General features: G+C 41.5%; 1 protein-coding gene across 2 annotated transcripts in view; it reads left to right on the top strand.

The window, feature by feature from the left end:
- Positions 1 to 2,724: 2,724 nt before the first annotated feature.
- LOC138960271 (uncharacterized) overlaps positions 2,725 to 17,942 on the top strand; it is a 24,886-nt gene continuing 9,668 nt past the window's right edge. The window contains exons 1-8 of one of the 2 annotated variants that reach the window (XM_070332096.1): positions 2,725 to 3,018; positions 6,165 to 6,262; positions 7,609 to 8,391; positions 10,359 to 10,426; positions 14,628 to 14,698; positions 15,111 to 15,265; positions 15,804 to 15,990; positions 17,197 to 17,370. In XM_070332096.1, the coding sequence (XP_070188197.1) occupies positions 6,208 to 6,262; positions 7,609 to 8,391; positions 10,359 to 10,426; positions 14,628 to 14,698; positions 15,111 to 15,265; positions 15,804 to 15,990; positions 17,197 to 17,370 (1,493 nt within the window). In that variant the 5' untranslated portion in view covers positions 2,725 to 3,018; positions 6,165 to 6,207. The remainder of the gene's footprint in view (positions 3,019 to 6,164; positions 6,263 to 7,608; positions 8,392 to 10,358; positions 10,427 to 14,627; positions 14,699 to 15,110; positions 15,266 to 15,803; positions 15,991 to 17,196; positions 17,371 to 17,942) is intronic. The other variant, XM_070332095.1, reaches the window with a different exon arrangement.

Below are 17,942 nucleotides of genomic sequence, written 5' to 3'. Positions count from 1 at the left end.
TTCCCAACCCAAACTGACGACGTCTTGATCGCTGTGTTCAGTAGATCAATCTGCGAGAAGCTGGTATGTCCATTTTTCTTTGTATATTTCTTCTTTTCCTTTTTTATATTTAGTCAAGTTTTGACTAAATATTTTAACATCGAGGGGGAATCGAAACGAGGGTATGGTGTATGTGCGTGTGTCTGTGTGTGTGTCTGTGTGTGTGTGTAGAGCGATTCAGACTAAACTACTGGACCGATCTTTATGAAATTTGACATGAGAGTTCCTGGGTATGAAATCCCCGAACGTTTTTTTCATTTTTTTTATAAATGTCTTTGATGACGTCATATCCGGCTTTTCGTGAAAGTTGAGGCGGCACTGTCACGCCCTCATTTTTCAACCAAATTGGTTGAAATTTTGGTCAAGTAATCTTCGACGAAGCCCGGGGTTCGGTATTGCATTTCAGCTTGGTGGCTTAAAAATTAATTTATGACTTTGGTCATTAAATATCGGAAAATTGTAAAAAAAAATAAAAATTTATAAAACGATCCAAATTTACGTTTATCTTATTCTCCATCATTTGCTGATTCCAAAAACATATAAATATGTTATATTCGGATTAAAAACAAGCTCTGAAAATTAAATATATAAAAATTATTATCAAAATTTTTTTTTCGAAATCAATTTAAAAACACTTTCATCTTATTCCTTGTCGGTTCCTGATTCAAAAAACATATAGATATGATATGTTTGGATTAAAAACACGCTCAGAAAGTTAAAACAAAGAGAGGTACAGAAAAGCGTGCTATCCTTCTTAGCGCAACTACTACCCCGCTCTTCTTGTCAATTTCACTGCCTTTGCCATGAGCGGTGGACTGACGATGCTACGAGTATACGGTCTTGCTGAAAAAGGGCAGCTACTTGACTAAATATTGTATTTTCGCCTTACGCGACTTGTTTATATTTAGTCAAGTTTTGACTAAATATTTTAACATCGAGGGGGAATCGAAACGAGGGTCGTGGTGTATGTGCGTGTGTCTGTGTGTGTGTGTGTGTGTGTGTGTGTGTGTGTGTGTGTGTGTAGAGCGATTCAGACTAAACTACTGGACCGATCTTTATGAAATTTGACATGAGAGTTCCTGGGTATGAAATCCCCGAACGTTTTTTTCATTTTTTTGATAAATGTCTTTGATGACGTCATATCCGGCTTTTCGTGAAAGTTGAGGCGGCACTGTCACGCCCTCATTTTTCAACCAAATTGGTTGAAATTTTGGTCAAGTAATCTTCGACGAAGCCCGGACTTCGGTATTGCATTTCAGCTTGGTGGCTTAAAAATTAATTAAAGCCTTTGGTCATTAAAAATCTGAAAATTGTAAAAAAAAATAAAAATTTATAAAACGATCCAAATTTACGTTCATCTTATTCTCCATCAATTTATGATTCCAAAAACATATAAATATGTTATATTTGGATTAAAAACAAGCTCTGAAAATTAAATATATAAAAATTATTATCAAAATTAAATTGTCGAAATCAATTTAAAAACACTTTCATCTTATTCCTTGTCGGTTCCTGATTCCAAAAACATATAGATATGATATGTTTGGATTAAAAACACGCTCAGAAAGTTAAAACGAAGAGAGGTACAGAAAAGCGTGCTATCCTTCTTAGCGCAACTACTACCCCGCTCTTCTTGTCAATTTCACTGCCTTTGCCATGAGCGATGGACTGACGATGCTACGAGTATACGGTCTTGCTGAAAAATGGCATTGCGTTCAGTTTCATTCTGTGAGTTCGACAGCTACTTGACTAAATGTTGTATTTTCGCCTTACGCGACTTGTTCTTCTTTGTATTTTCCTTTGTACTGAGCACTGCTTTTGACTGATACTTGGATCAGATGGTTTGCTTCTCATGACAAAAAGATAGAATTGTCTCTTACGCTACCGAATAGTTGGTGATGATGCACACTTATTCTTTGCAATTTTTCACGAACTAGAAGAGGAATCACAAGCATGCCTCTCCTCTCCTTTTTGTTTTAGTCCTGGTACTTATTCCTGCTTCCCACCCCCGTGTAGCGGTCACAACATTGGTCATAAAACATGGTCTACACTGAAAAGTTGCATTGCAGATACTCTCTAACGGGCATTTTGTGTTCCTCCATTCTCATGAAACTTTATTTAAAATGTGCGTTCTTGTGCAAAATGGCATAAATGCGGATGTGGGAATAAAGTTAGAAAATGTTACACTTAAACACCATTTGCTACGCTGAAAACTCCCCCCAAAAATCAAATTTGATAAACTTAAGGCTTCACAAGCGTTGGCAGGTCTTACTACCATTTAATGTAAACACAAACAACAATCATTTCGAGTTGAAAGGCCGTGCTAAGTAACTGTTACTTGCAACAATCTCTTTTCTTTCTTTCTTTTGTTCGTCTTCTTTTTTTACAGAAGCAGTCGAACTCTCTATTGTAAGCAGGTAGAGTACTGAACCACGGTAAGAGAGCAAGTTAAAGAGTTCGTATACCTAATTTAAAATCCTGGGCGGGTTCGTTTCTGTTGCGGACTGATTGCACATGTATGCTTACGCGGGACAGAGCTTATATCTTCCATGTCGCAACATCATACGACAAGTGTTTACAACACTGTAAAGCTACACCTTTGCAAGTAGTAAGTCTCTTGAATAAGCGGATGTTGTGTTGAAAGTCAAAGCGATCACGCAAGAGCAGGACATTAAAATACCGCTTTGCGACTCTCCCATACATACTAGTCTATATATATAGGAAAGTATATATCAGATAAGTCTTAGTTATCGACGACCGAGCAAAGGCGGCGCACGTGGATTCGCGGGCTGATCGAACCTGTTGTTTTGTTTTCTCAGTTTGATTTCTTGACTGAATCTATAGAAGAAGAAGAAGAAAAGAAAGAAGAAAAGGAGTATTTTCAGAAAAAGTGAACAAGAAAGAGACAAATGAAATAACGGAATAAGCTGATTTAAGAGCACATCTGACACCGACAGATATTTCAATCAGCTGGATAAGGTGAGTGGTCGTAATTCTGTTTGAAAATGTGAATCAGTGATTGTTTAATTAAACGGTTGCGAAAGATTGGGAGACAGCTCTTTTAAACAACAGTTGAAAACTTTCTTCTTCACACAATATTACACCAACCTGGCCTAATGTCTTCTTCATTCCATTTCTGCACATACTCCTCTCCCATAAAGTTGTTATGATTGTTGAGAGTGTTAGCTGTGTATGTTTGTATATATATAGTGTGTATTGCATATATGATTATTGTGTGAACAGTACATGTGGTGATTTGTGTCTGTATGATTATTTTGTTTTATGTAGGTTGTACTTTTAATTGTTCTATTCTGTATATATATGTTCTTTTGTAAAGGGCCTAGAGCCATAGGTTAGGCACTTAAAAATGTCCAGTTATTATTATTATTAGTAGTAGTAGTAGTATATTAGGCTGTGATCGTGTCGAATGTTGCAAGATGTATTACTCTACCTCCAAGTTTAATTTTGTTTAGTTTAGTTTATCCAAAAACTAAAAAAGACCTTAAAAGACCGTTGGGTCGAAATATCTGTGAATGTATTGTTTTGTCAACAAACGTTCCAACAACCTACCTTTCTTGTTTTTGTATTCTTAGTTTAGTTTAGTTTTGTTTAGTCATTCGCCTAGTTAGTTAGTTCGTTATTTATTTATTTATTTAGTTAGTTGGTTAGTTAGTTAGAGAATAAGTTACGTAGTTAATTACTTAGTTAATTAGTGTCTATTCTGTTATCAGTCCATTTTTTTTCTCTCCGATTTTCAACGTATACACTGCATCGCAGAAACCAAGAAACGTAATCTGGAAACAGTTTAAAACACACGAACACTGCTCGTGTTTGACGAATTACCTATCAAAATGCAATGCTTACGTATTTTGTCATTTGAGGACATTTCATAAATCCAAAATATGCTGAAACAGCTTGATGATGATGATGATGATGATGATGATGATGATGATGATGATGATGATGATGATGATGATGAGGAGGAGGAGGAGGAGGAGGCGGAGGAGGAGGAGGAGGATAGTGATGATGATGAGGATGATAGTGATGATTAGGGTTCATCACCCAGCATACAAACAGGAAGTTGAAGCTCTTTTGCGAATGTCACCGCTCACGTGATTTCTGTCTCAACGGCAACGTTCATCCTGTTTCGTCAAGCACCCTGGGTCAATATTGCCATCGTTGCTATACTATGAGGATGTTTACAATTCACGAAGATTTACAGCCTTGCTCGTGGACACGCTATAACTACTTACCCGACGAGGATAAATTTGTTCGCGAAAACATGATTTTGGTTTTCCTTGTATTCATAGACTCCATAAGAAAGGCAAGAGGAAGTTATGGACACGGGTGGTTTATTTAGTCATAATCTTTAAAAAGATCGTGCGAGAAATTGGGACAACAAGATCTTGAACGCGCTTCTTGTTTCGCCGGGGGGGGGGGGGGGGGGGGTGTTACCTAGTAGCTTCCTGTTTGCAATAGTTTCGCCTGTGGAGAAGCAAACAATAACGTGTGCACCTGGCAGCCTGTTTTTGTGGCCGCATGCAGTCTTTTCCTTCAGCTATTTTTTTTTCTTTTTAACTGATCGTCACTCTCACATGAAACACGATATAAAGGGCTTCTTTATCTCTTTCCTTGTTTCTTTTCTTTATGAAAGGGGTGGGGTACGTAGTTCCTTCACAGGACAGACTATTTAGCATACATATGCCAGGACGTGTATGAAATACGGTACCGGGAAGGAAAACTTCACAAAGAAAGCCAAGCTGTATAAAAGGGGGATTCTATACAAACGAAGCAAACAAGGGAGAAAAAAAAACTAACCCCCCCCCCCTTCCCCCGCCAAAAAGCAAACAAACAAACAAAAACAAGCAAACAAAAGAACATGAAAACAACCCAACCAAAAAAAACAAGCAAACAAGCAAACACACAAACAAGTAAACAAGTAAACAAGCAAACAAGCAAACAAGCAAACACACAAACAAGCAAACAAGCAAACAAGCAAACACACAAACAAGCAAACACACAAACAAGCAAACACACAAACACACAAACAAGCAAACACACAAACAAGCAAACACACAAACACACAAACAAGCAAACACACAAACAAGCAAACACACAAACAAGCAAACACACAAACACACAAACAAGCAAACACACAAACAAGCAAACACACAAACAAGCAAACACACAAACAAGCAAACACACAAACAAGCAAACACACAAGACAAACACACTACATGTACAATCAAAGCAAACTGACAGAAACAAAAGAAAATGGATAGAACAAATTATGGATAGAAAACAAAACACCACTACAAAAAAATCACACAGACAAACAAGCAAACAAGCAAAAATAAAAATCAATACCAAACTCAAACCACAAAAAGAGTGAGAGAGAGAGAGAGAGAGAGAGGGGGGGGCACAAAAGTAATTGAGTAGCAAATAAAAACATAACATGACGCATAAACACACCACTGACTACTTTTACAATCTGTGAAAAGATCCTGAACCATCCGGACTCTCAACGATATGCATCATGTGCATGTTTTGGGGGTTGTGTGTAACTTCCTTTTTCCTTAGCAACCTGCGTGTGTTGGCGACAAACAGCCAGTGCACCCGACACAGAGTTTTAGGACCGCATGCAGGGGCGGTGTGCACGAAAAGGTTCCCAACTGGGTAGGAATCAACCCGGTCGAAGTCGGATGAGGTTGAAACTGAGATTTCTTTGTGATTTCAACCAATCCGAACAAGTGCTCAGGCCCATCCAGTAGGGCAGTTTCTTGTGCACACGACCCCAGGTCACTAGCCCTCTATACAAGCTCTACTTCTAGCTCTAATTGATTTGATCGTCCTCTACCATTACATGTTTTGCAGTGTGCGCCTGTAATACACGTTCTTGTTGTGTTTGTTTCTACGAGTGTTGTTTATGTTGTTGCAGATGTTTTTGTCGCAGATTTTGTTGTTGCAACATCGTTTCAGAAGTGCACGCACTCATGCACATATGACGTAATGCTAGCAACGAGTTTACGCCCATGTACAATCTCGGTCAAATGTTTGTCTTTGGTGAATTGTCGGGGCCTGCAACTATAGTCATACTGATGAATAACTGTTTTCTTTTTTTGCAGATACTAGAGAGAGAGAGAGAAAAAAAAACACACACACCTCAAAATGAGAACCACCGGTGCAATGAAACGAGTCCTCCTCACCATCTTCCTCGTAACAGGTGAGTAAATTACATCCACTGTATGATGAAGCTAAAACAGACAGGTAATTAGACAGAAAGAAAGTAAGAAGAGGTAGATAGACAGGTGTGGAGGGCAGACAGAGTTGCACAAATACAGGGTTAGAAGAAATTGGGAGGGAACAGGTGAGTATGGTGCGACGAGACCAAAGCAGGCAGGTACTTAGGCAGAAGAGAAGACGAGGCAGACAGACAGACATAAACAAGGTTTCACAAGGCCTTTATTTTTGCTTTAAGGTAAAAACAACAAGAGACAACTGGCTCACGCAAAGACAATAAGCAAAACTAAACAAAATCAATGAAAATCACAATCATTACAGACTATTAACAATCAGAATAAGGAAATAAATCGTACACGCAACAACACAAGTGGTACAAGCGATACACACACAAAATAAAGCAAGAAGCAGAACATCACTATAAAGACATGCAGGATTTACAAACAAACAGGGTTCAGGGGGGGTGGGGGGAGGTGGGGTGGGGGGGGACGATGCGGGTAGGGAAACACACTGAGGGTAGAGGAAGCAAGAAGGCGGTTAATTGTGGGTCAGTATTGAACAAGTCTGGAAATATCAAAGAAAAGTTTAGCGTATTCACACCTCATGTCCCAAATAGTCACTTGTACAAGGGACATTAATAGTTACTTAAAATAGCACAGCATAGCATCGTCGAAAATTATATTTACTAGTATGTCAAACACTGCCTGTTGTCTGTAACTTTCAACATTACATGGTACTGAATAATTATATGCAAGGACTGAATAATTATATGCAAGGACTGAATAATCATATGCAAGGACTGAATAAGAAACTGACAGAATAAGAGAGTATCAAAATCGCGTTATTTAACTAGCAAACGATGCTGAATAAACACCCTTGCATTCATCAACAAGTATGGGAGAGTATCTGCTTTACTTTGAAATGTTAGTTCTATTGTGATTATTTCCCTTGTGCTACGTCAGTGTGGGACTCAATCGCAGTGACGAATGGGTAAAACAATAAGCTTCATGGGATCTCACTCACGCACATCCAAACGCATTCACACCCACACACACACACACACACACACCCACACACACACACACACACACACACACACACACACACATACACACATATACACACACACACACGCGTGCGCGCACACACACTCACACAAACCCACACTGGGACATACACACACATACACTGGGACACACACACACACACACACACACACACACACACACACACACACTACCCCCAGCCAACAATCAAACAAATAAATTAACAAACGAACACACACTAATCCAAATTCTCTCCCTTTTCGTTGCCCCTCAATGTAACCAGCCTTCACAACGTCGTCAGTACGTTCAGCCTCCACTTCAACCACTGCCCCTTCCACTACATCCGATGGAACGATCACCACAGTCGCTCTCTCTACCGGAGCCCCTACCTCTGCAGACACCGCCACTACCACCACTCAGAGCAGCACGACTACCAGCATGGCGGACGGAACCCAAACGACATCGGTCACACCTACCAGCACTGTTACGACTGGGTCTTCCACCACTGTATCAAGTACAGATGCTGCTGTTACTACACCGGCGAACACCGACAACACGACTCCTGGAGCAGTGACTGACACAACGGCCACAGCAACTGCTACTGCCTCCACAACTTCTGTGGGCACTGGATCCACAACTATTGTGAGCACTGGACCAACGGACACTGGATCACCGGGAACTGTGTCAACACCTACTGTGGACGTTGACCCAACGGCCACTGGGTCAACGGCCACTGGGTCAACGGTCACTGGGCCAACAGACACAGGATCCACGACTGGTATGGTCACGGACACCACTCCTCTGCCCGATGGTAGCTATACCACAGCGGCTCCAGGTACCACTGGTCCCATTGTAACGGAGTCTACTACACCCTCTCCCGCCGAATCTACTGTCACTACTCAAGATGGCGGTGTTACAACGCAAACAGAAGCCCCGACTACCTCCATTCCGATGACAGAGACATCTACCACAGCTGCCCCCACTACTGCTCCAACCACAGCTGCCCCCACTTCTGCTCCAACCACAACTGCCCCCACTACTTCTCCAAACCCGAATGTCAAACCAGGTGAGTCGGTAGTGATTGAGAGTGTGGTAGGGTTGGTGGGGGTGAAAGGGGTTGGGGAGGTGGTGGTGTTGGTGGTGACGATGGTGCTTGTGTGTGTGTGTGTGTGGGGGGTGTATTTGTGTGTGTGTTTGTGTGTGTGTGTGCACGCGTGCGTGCGTGCGTGCGTGCGTGCGTGTGTGTGTGTGTGTGTGTGTGTGTGTGTGTGTCTGTCTGTCTGTCTGTCTGTCTGTGTATGTGTATATATATATATATATATATATATACTAGATGATTACCCGCTTCGCCGGGTACCGGCTTCGCCGGGAAGAAGTAGAGCCGAATACCAGGCTGCGCCTGGGACCCGGCAAAGCCGGGTGTACGCCGGCTTCGCCGGCGCACGAAGGAAAGGAGATAAACGCGCAAAACACTGGAGACCTTCTAAAAATAGTAACGTGCAGTGACCTTCTAAAAATAGTAACGAAGTAACGGGAATATGGATTGACGCCACACGGAGGAAGGGAGATAATCACGGCTGAAAACACTGGAGAAGATAAGAAAGAGTTACTGGTAGTGGATCCAGACCAAAAAAACACAAAATCGGTTCAGCGCGCACAGCGCTGCGCGCTGAGAGCACGTGTTGAAATATCTCATCGACCAGGTTGTGTCCAGGAATATGATCACCAAATTTGAAACAGATCCATCGAGAACCTTGGCCGCGCATCGCGCACAGACACACAGACAGACACACAGACACTAGTCGTATATATATATACTAGAATGAATACCCGCTTCGCCGGGTAGCCGGCTTCGCCGGGAAGAAGTACTTAGAGCCGTACGCCGAACTATGGACCCGCCAAGCTTAGGTCCCTCCCAGATTCGTGGAATGGGAACAGCACGAAAATGATTCAGTGGCCATAATGCCATTCCTGACCATATCGAGTCCCATCCTTGTCGACGAATGTAACCGTGTTAATCACCTTTGGAGGCGAACTCCACTCAAACAGGACTGAGCAAGTTATGGCTTCTCAAAGGAAGGCCAGTACATAAAATTACACAAAAGCCGCCAGACCACATCACAAACAGAACTGAAGAATGCACAGGTGTTGCTTACATAGAGACACACACACTCTCACACACACACACACAAACACAGAGAAGCCGTATCTATAGAGAGATAGATGACAGTGTATTTTTCGCGTGGCTATAAATTGATTCGACCTTTGCACTTTTACAGTGAGGATAATTTACGGGTCCAATTTACGTTCTGTACACTGCGTTGACCTTCTAAAAATAGGTAACAGTAACAGAACGCCGGGAATATCCGAAGACGCTCAGCGCAGTGGACAGCGCAGTGTAGTAACTTACAACTGAACGGGAAAGCCACACGAAGGAAGGGAGATAAACGCCAAACACTGGAGAAGATAAGGAAGAGTTACTTATAATGGTGAAATGAACACAAAAACGAAAATGAGTTCAGCGCTGCGCGCTGAGAGCACGTGTTGAAATATCTCATCGATGATATTGTGTCCGGGGTGTAGCTGAATACGGTGTCCAAATTTGAAAAAGATCCACCGAGAACTTTGGCGTTGTGATGTGGTGTAGCGGCTATGGTGTGTCGGTATGGGGGCCCGGGTAAGCTGAGGTGGAACCAAAATAGCTGAGGTGGAACCAAAATCGGTTCCGCGCTGCGCGCTGAGAGCACGTGTTGAAATATCTCATCGATGAGGTTGTGTCCGGGGTCTCTCTGAATAAGCCCACCAAATTTGAAGCAGATCCATCGAGAACCTTGGCCGCGCATCGCGCACAGACAGACACACAGACAGACACACAGACACTAGTCGTATATATATATAGATATATAGAGAGAGAGAGAGGTGTGTGTGTGTGTGTGTGTGTGTGTGTGTGTGTGTGTGTGTGTGTGTGTGTCCCTCTCTTCACTGTGGTACGTGGGGTTGTTTTTCACAATTTTCATTCCTTTCGAATTGCAGAGGGGGAGTTTGTGTTGAAGATACCCTTCTCCTGCGCCTCTTGCACCTTTCAAAATGTCACAACACAGGTGAGATCGACTGGATTAATAAAGAGTTTGGGATTCAAACCACCTCACTTTTCGTCGCAATTGATTGTTTTTCATTTTTTCTCTCTTTTTTTTTTTTTTATCTCAGTTTCATGCAGGCTGCTTCAACCCTTTCTTTTTTGCCCTTCTTTTGTTGTTGTTGGCGGGGAGCATCCTTCTTCATTGATCTTTTTTTCTCTCTTTATTTTCCTGCTTTTTATATTAATGTTTCTACTTTAAATATACCTATATCATTAATAATACTATTTTTAAATGTATTTTAAACAACTTTTCTAAATAATAATTCCCTCTCAAAAATGCATTCAATATCCAGAGGGGAACCATATCTATAAATACCAACACACATTTTGGCTATCACAATAAATAATTCTTATTATTGCCTTGGAACTTTGTGAATTTTCAAACACGCCCAAAAAAACTTCCTTTACGGTAATTTTAATAATCATATTATATTTACAATTCACTTTATCGCAACGCATTTTTTTGGACATAATTTTCGGGCAAAAATTAAACAAAATGTTCAATATAATCAATTTCGTTCTCACAATAAATACAACAGTTACTCGAGGAAATACCTATTTTATACAATAAAATATTTGTGGGGTAAATATTGTGCAATATTTTCCATTGTAACATTTGCATCTTGTTTCAGTGGTTACTTTGTTTACCATTAACCACTGCTCTTTTCCCGGCCTGATATCAAAGTTATTTTCCCAAATTTTAACTATAACCGGCTCCACATATTTTTCCTTTATAATTAATTTGCGAAATTGACAAGGCTTACTCAGATTCTTTAATTTATTAAATCCACATACATTTCCATTTGCAGAGCGTAGTGCTGCTGCTTTAACTGCTGTACAAATGACCCTATATTCAAAGAATCTTGTAGGCTTACATCCAACCTTCTGCTGCATAACATTGCAGGGCAAAAACTCATTATCAACAAATACATCCTTTACTCGACAAACGCCTGCTTTGAAGCGTTTGGGCGCAATACATTATATTACTGCTGTTCCATAAACACGTATCACTTAATAACATTTCTCCTCCTACTGCTCTCTGAATCATGTCCTTATTTTTCAACCAACAAATTAATACTTGTTTCCAAATTCATTTTTAATTAATCCCAATCCTTTAAAAAAAATTACAGTGGTGTTAGAATGAAGACAACACAAACTTTCACCAAGCTTCGAAAACATATGTAACGGTATCTGTTTCCATCTTTCCTGCTTTTCGTTCAATAAATGTGCAGCCCAGGACAACAAACAAGAGGACTGCATATCAATTACATCAATTACACCCATCTGGACAATCTTGACACATCACTTTTCTTTTAACTTTCTCCAATGCCTTAGTGTTTGAAAATCGGTTTTTTGACTCACATGCGAAGCAAAAGTGAGTCTATGTACTCACCCGAGTCGTCCGTCCGTCCGTCCGGACGTCCGTCCGGACGTCCGTCCGTCCGTCCGGAAAACTTTAACGTTGGATATTTCTTGGACACTATTCAGTCTATCAGTACCAAATTTGGCAAGATGGTGTATGATGACAAGGCCCCAAAAAACATACATAGCATCTTGACCTTGCTTCAAGGTCAAGGTCGCAGGGGCCATAAATGTTGCCTAAAAAACAGCTATTTTTCACATTTTTCACATTTTCTCTGAAGTTTTTGAGATTCAATACCTCACCTATATATGATATATAGGGCAAAGTAAGCCCCATCTTTTGATACCAGTTTGGTTTGCCTTGCTTCAAGGTCAAGGTCACAGGAGCTCTTCAAAGTTGGATTGTATACATATTTTGAAGTGACCTTGACCCTGAACTATGGAAGATAACTGTTTCAAACTTAAAAATTATGTGGGGCACATGTTATGCTTTCATCATGAGACACATTTGGTCACATGTGATCAAGGTCAAGGTCACTTTGACCCTTATGAAATGTGACCAAAATAAGGTAGTGAACCACTAAAAGTGACCATATCTCATGGTAGAAAGAGCCAATAAGCACCATTGTACTTCCTATGTCTTGAATTAACAGCTTTGTGTTGCATGACCTTGGATGACCTTGACCTTGGGTCAAGGTCACATGTATTTTGGTAGGAAAAATGTGTAAAGCATGTGAGTCGTATGGGCTTTGCCCTTCTTGTTTCAAATAAATCTGTAAAACAAAGTATTTAGCCTATCTCAGTCAATACCTTTTTCGGGTATTACCAGTGCTTGCAACGGATAAATAATCTGCGATAACAAAAGAGATTTCACTATGCATATTTTCGAATTCCCCATGATACTACAATTTCGTTTAAACCATTTCACAATGTTGCGTCGTATATTGTCAATACGGCTTGTCCAGTTTTCTTCAATCTCAGAGACCGATGAGGAGCTACTGAAATAAATTCCCAAAATCCTCACTTTTGTAGTCCACCTTAACCCAGACTCATTTTCATTACCATATTTATTACTGCCTAAGGCCATGATTTCAGTTTTTTGTCTATTCATTGCCAAACCTGAGAATTTGGAAAAATAGATATGCGTTTTTTAACTCATCCATATCGTTCAAAAATAGGGTCACATCATCAGCATATAATATAATATATTAAAAAACATATCATAATTATCGTTAGTCTCTTTCGGCAGAGGCAGACCCTTAATTGAACCATCATTTTGAAAATATCAAAACACGGGTGACATCGACTGGATTAATAAAGAGTTTGGGATTCAAACCCCCTCACTTTACGTCGCACTAATAATCGATTGATTGATGGATTGATTGATTGGTTGGTTGGTTGGTTGGTTGGTTGGTTGGTTAATTGATTGATTGATGGACGGACGGAAGTTTTGATTAATTGCGTTATTGAGTGATGGTTTGATTGACTGGCTGACTGACATTGATCGATTGATCGATCGATTGAATGAGTGAGTAAGTGAGTCAATGAGTGAGTCAATGAGTGAGTGAGTGAGTGAGTGAGTGAGCTAGCGAGCGATGGTTCGATTGATTAATTGATTGATTTGTTGGTTGATTTGATTTGTTGATTGATTAGTTGATTGATTGGTTGAATGATAAAGTTGACATACCTATCTTTTAAACAGCTTGAGAAGCTGCTGTTGTTGAAGGCGGGTTGTCAACGCTAAAATACATGCAACTATTTCGGCTTGAAAACCAGAGCTTCACGCTTCTTTTTTTTTAAAAGCTAAGAGTTTAAGGAATACGAGAAGATGACGGTTCAGAATTAAAGCTTTTCTTGATTATGTGACAGGGAGACTACTGTCGCCCTTCACAGCAGGCTCTGCAGAGTTGTTGGCATTTGAGTGCGAGCTATTTATAGCTCGCCGGCTAGACACCTGTGGATTGTAGATAGAGAATAGGCCTACTACATGGCTTGCTGTGTCGTACCAGATTTACACGAGTTGTTTTTTTAAATATTGAACTGCGAGCGAAAGCGAGCTGTTCACTATTTGAAAAAGCAACGAGTGTAAAGCAAGCCATGTAGTATTCTGTTTATCCTACATACTGTACTTTCGTGTATTTGACTGAAAATGTCCTGAAGTCGAGGCAGTTAATTGAAGACGCTTGTTTTGGAACCTCGATCACTTCTAATGCCTCGTGCAATCTATTACGTCAAAGCAAAGAAACGTCACTCTGAAAGTGTGGCGTGACGTGCTAGTTCTAAAAATTCATCGAGGGTAATTAGCGAGCGCAATTTTGTTTTCTATGATGACGTTTGTTTCGGTGACTTTGGCATGATAGGCTTTGAAAAAACAGGTCCCTGCCAGACTTGCTTGACATGACCTCATTTACATGATATACACACGTGTGATTTGAACGATTATTATCTCACGAGTGTCTCTCTCACGTATGTAGGATAAAGTTCTGTTTGTGATGGGGTCTGGCGGCTTCTGTCTCTCTGTATGGTCTTGGTTTCCTTTGTGTAACCAAAAGTGTGTAAAGGGCTAAGAATTAGCCCTAAAATACTCAATCCTGTTTGATTGGACTTCGCCTCCTAAGGAGATTGTGTTACGGCACTCGGCTGGATTTAAAACCCTCTGAGTCATTTTTTTGGCTTACCAGCAATATACGTAAAAGGCATTATGATGCGAATATCTTATCACCGCGTGATTGTTTGAATTGTCTACAAAAAAAGAAACATTTCTTTTAACTGTTTTTCTCATTCACATGTGTATTTTGCAGATAAGAGAAGCATTTGAAGGTATTCCTGGCTTCCTCTACATTCGAGAGGAAATGAAGCAGCGAATGAAAAGGTAAATCATACTTCTTGTGAGGGCTGCATGGAAAGAATGATTGAATACAATATCATTTGATTGACAACACCTTCTCGCCTCATCCGTCTCACTTTCTATCTATCTGGGCGTGCAAGCCCATGCTTGTTAAAACATGCACACTGGTAAAAGGAAGAAAAAAAGCATCACTTCCAGAAAGGGCGTGTTCCTCAAAACCACGTGGTAGACAGATGCTGAAATCGTATGACATTAGAAGACCTCTGTCAGTCGGTCTTGTACTGATTCAGTAGCATTCACGTAAAGGCCAAACACTAGTGAAATCGTACATTTTGATACAGTTGTAGAATCAAAACATGTATTGTGTCTGTCGTATGAGGTCAGTGTGCCACACGTATAGTCATTGTATATATATAATATGTTTTTGTTATTACAGGGATACCACCTTTGTTGTGGAGGTTGTGTTCGAGTCTTCGGGCTTAATGTCACTGAACGAAACAACCAGGAAAGACAAAGTTTCAGAGGCAATTACAGGGCTCTTACCTTTCGTTTCGTTCAACGCAACAGTCGGACAAGAGATGGCAGCTGATTGTAAGTGGACCAGCTTTTTTTTCTCGATAAAGATGAGGAGAATACCTTGTTTGTTTGTTTGTTTGTTTGTTTGTTTGTGTGTTTATTTGTTAGTTTGTTTGTTTGTTTGTTTATGTTGGGTATGTTTACGTTTTGCAGGCAGCAGTGTGATATGTTAAAATAAAACTTTTTGTGGAAGGGTTTGCAGAACTTGATGCAGGAAAACTTCATACACAGACAGATACGCACGCACGCACGCACGCACGCACGCACGCACGTACGCACGCACGCACGCACGCACGTACGCACACACACACACACACACACACACACTCACTCACTCACTCACACACACACACACACACACACACACCACACACACACACACACACACACACACACACACACACACACACACACACACACACACACACAGCGATGATGAACATCGAAACATCAAACATCACAACCCATTCTTTATCTCGTCAATACCATCCTACCTTTCTAAATTTAGTTGCTGGTTTACAAATTCGTGTATCTGTTGTTGCCGTTTTTACAGTTGCCGAGTTGACCAGCAACTTGTGCAATGTAACCCTCACCCGATCCACTCCATGCCGTGCACAAGACATGTGCGACAGGGAGAAACAAGAGTGTGTCCCCCTGTGTGCACCGTTTGGAGACTGTAGCGGACACGGAACGTGCAAGGTTGAGATTGTGGGCACAGTCGCCGCCAAAGCTGTTTGTGTGTAAGTATTCACACTCATTCTGTGGGCACAGTCGCCGCCAAAGCTGTTTGTGTGTAAGTATTCACACTAATTCTGTGGGCACAGTCGCCGCCAAAGCTGTTTGTGTGTAAGTATTCACACTCATTCTGTGGGCACAGTCGCCGCCAAAGCTGTTTGTGTGTAAGTATTCACACTCATTCTGTGGACACAGTCGCCGCCAAAGCTGTTTGTGTGTAAGTATTCACACTAATTCTGTGGGCACAGTCGCCGCCAAAGCTGTTTGTGTGTAAGTATTCACACTCATTCTGTGGGCACAGTCGCCGCCAAAGCTGTTTGTGTGTAAGTATTCACACTCATTCTGTGGGCACAGTCGCCGCCAAAGCTGTTTGTGTGTAAGTATTCACACTCATTCTGTGGGCACAGTCGCCGCCAAAGCTGTTTGTGTGTAAGTATTCACACTCATTCTGTGGGCACAGTCGCCGCCAAAGCTGTTTGTGTGTAAGTATTCACACTCATTCTGTGGGCACAGTCGCAGCCAAAGCTGTTTGTGTGTAAGTATTCACACTCATTCTGTGGGCACAGTCGCCGCCAAAGCTGTTTGTGTGTAAGTATTCACACTCATTCTGTGGGCACAGTCGCCGCCAAAGCTGTTTGTGTGTAAGTATTCACACTCATTCTGTGGGCACAGTTGCCGCCAAAGCTGTTTGTGTGTAAGTATTCACACTCATTCTGTGGGCACAGTCGCCGCCAAAGCTGTTTGTGTGTAAGTATTCACACTCATTCTGTGGGCACAGTCGCCGCCAAAGCTGTTTGTGTGTAAGTATTCACACTCATTCTGTGGGCACAGTCGCTGCCAAAGCTGTTTGTGTGTAAGTATTCACACTCATTCTGTGGGCACAGTCGCCGCCAAAGCTGTTTGTGTGTAAGTATTCACACTCATTCTGTGGACCATGGTGAGGTTCAGACACGATGATTTCTAAAAGTGTTGTTTGTTTGTTTGTTTGCTTGTTTGTGTGTTTTGCCTCTGATTTTATACCAAAAACATCCCTGTGCTGTCAATTTCACAGTAACAAGCGAAATACTAATTCTCAATACTTAGTTGACAACCTGTATATATCATGCAGCAGGGGGAGGAGGGGGGGGGGGAATTTTAGGTTGGCTGGTTGGCTGATTTGCCCATTTGATGTTTGTTAGTAATATGTAATACGTAATCGTGTCTGCTTCCAGGTGCGATTCTGACAATGACAAGACGTACACAGGGGATAAGTGCCAGGATTCGGAGATAAGTAAGACCAAGGTGGCCGCCATTCTGGGAGGTGTTCTTGGCACAATCTGCGCCATTCTCCTCATCATCGTCATAGTTATGTGCTGCAAGCAGAGAAGGGAAAACGGCAGCAAATAGTAAGTCCCATTGGTCCTCTCTGATCCTGAGTCGACTTGACTACTGTAACACATTGCTTGCTGGCCTCCCCACTTGGTCCTCTCTGATCCTGAGTCGACTTGACTACTGTAACACATAGCTTACTGGCCTCCCCACTGAAGACCTTGATCGCTTACAGAGAGTTCAGAACAGTGCCGCAAGGTGTGTGTGTGCGAGTGAGTGTGTGTGTGTGTGTGTGCGTGCGTGTGTGTGTGTGTGTGTGTGTGTGTGCGCGTACGTCCGTGCGTGCGTGCGCGCGCGCGTGTGTGAGCGTGTGTGTGTGTGTGTGTGTGTGTGTGTGGGGGGGGGGATGTAACAAGGTACACCCAGTTTGCTTAGTGCTGTGCTTGTTGTTGTTTTATCTCAGTCATTTGTATACTTTGTATGCTCGTTTAATTTGTGCTAGTTTGTTTTAGAATGAATTTGTAAAGCGCCTGGAGCCAATTGATGGGACTCGCGCTATAGAAAAGTTATTTAGCAGTAGTAGTAGTAGTAGTAGTAGTAGTAGTAGTAGTAGTAGTAGTAGTAGTAGTGGTAGTAGTAGTAGTAGTAG

The sequence above is a fragment of the Littorina saxatilis genome, linkage group LG2 (assembly GCF_037325665.1).
Source record: "Littorina saxatilis isolate snail1 linkage group LG2, US_GU_Lsax_2.0, whole genome shotgun sequence".
NCBI classification, from domain to species: domain Eukaryota; kingdom Metazoa; phylum Mollusca; class Gastropoda; order Littorinimorpha; family Littorinidae; genus Littorina; species Littorina saxatilis.
The sequence above is the reverse complement of the archived record's forward strand: the minus strand, read 5'-3'. Positions and strand labels throughout refer to the sequence as shown.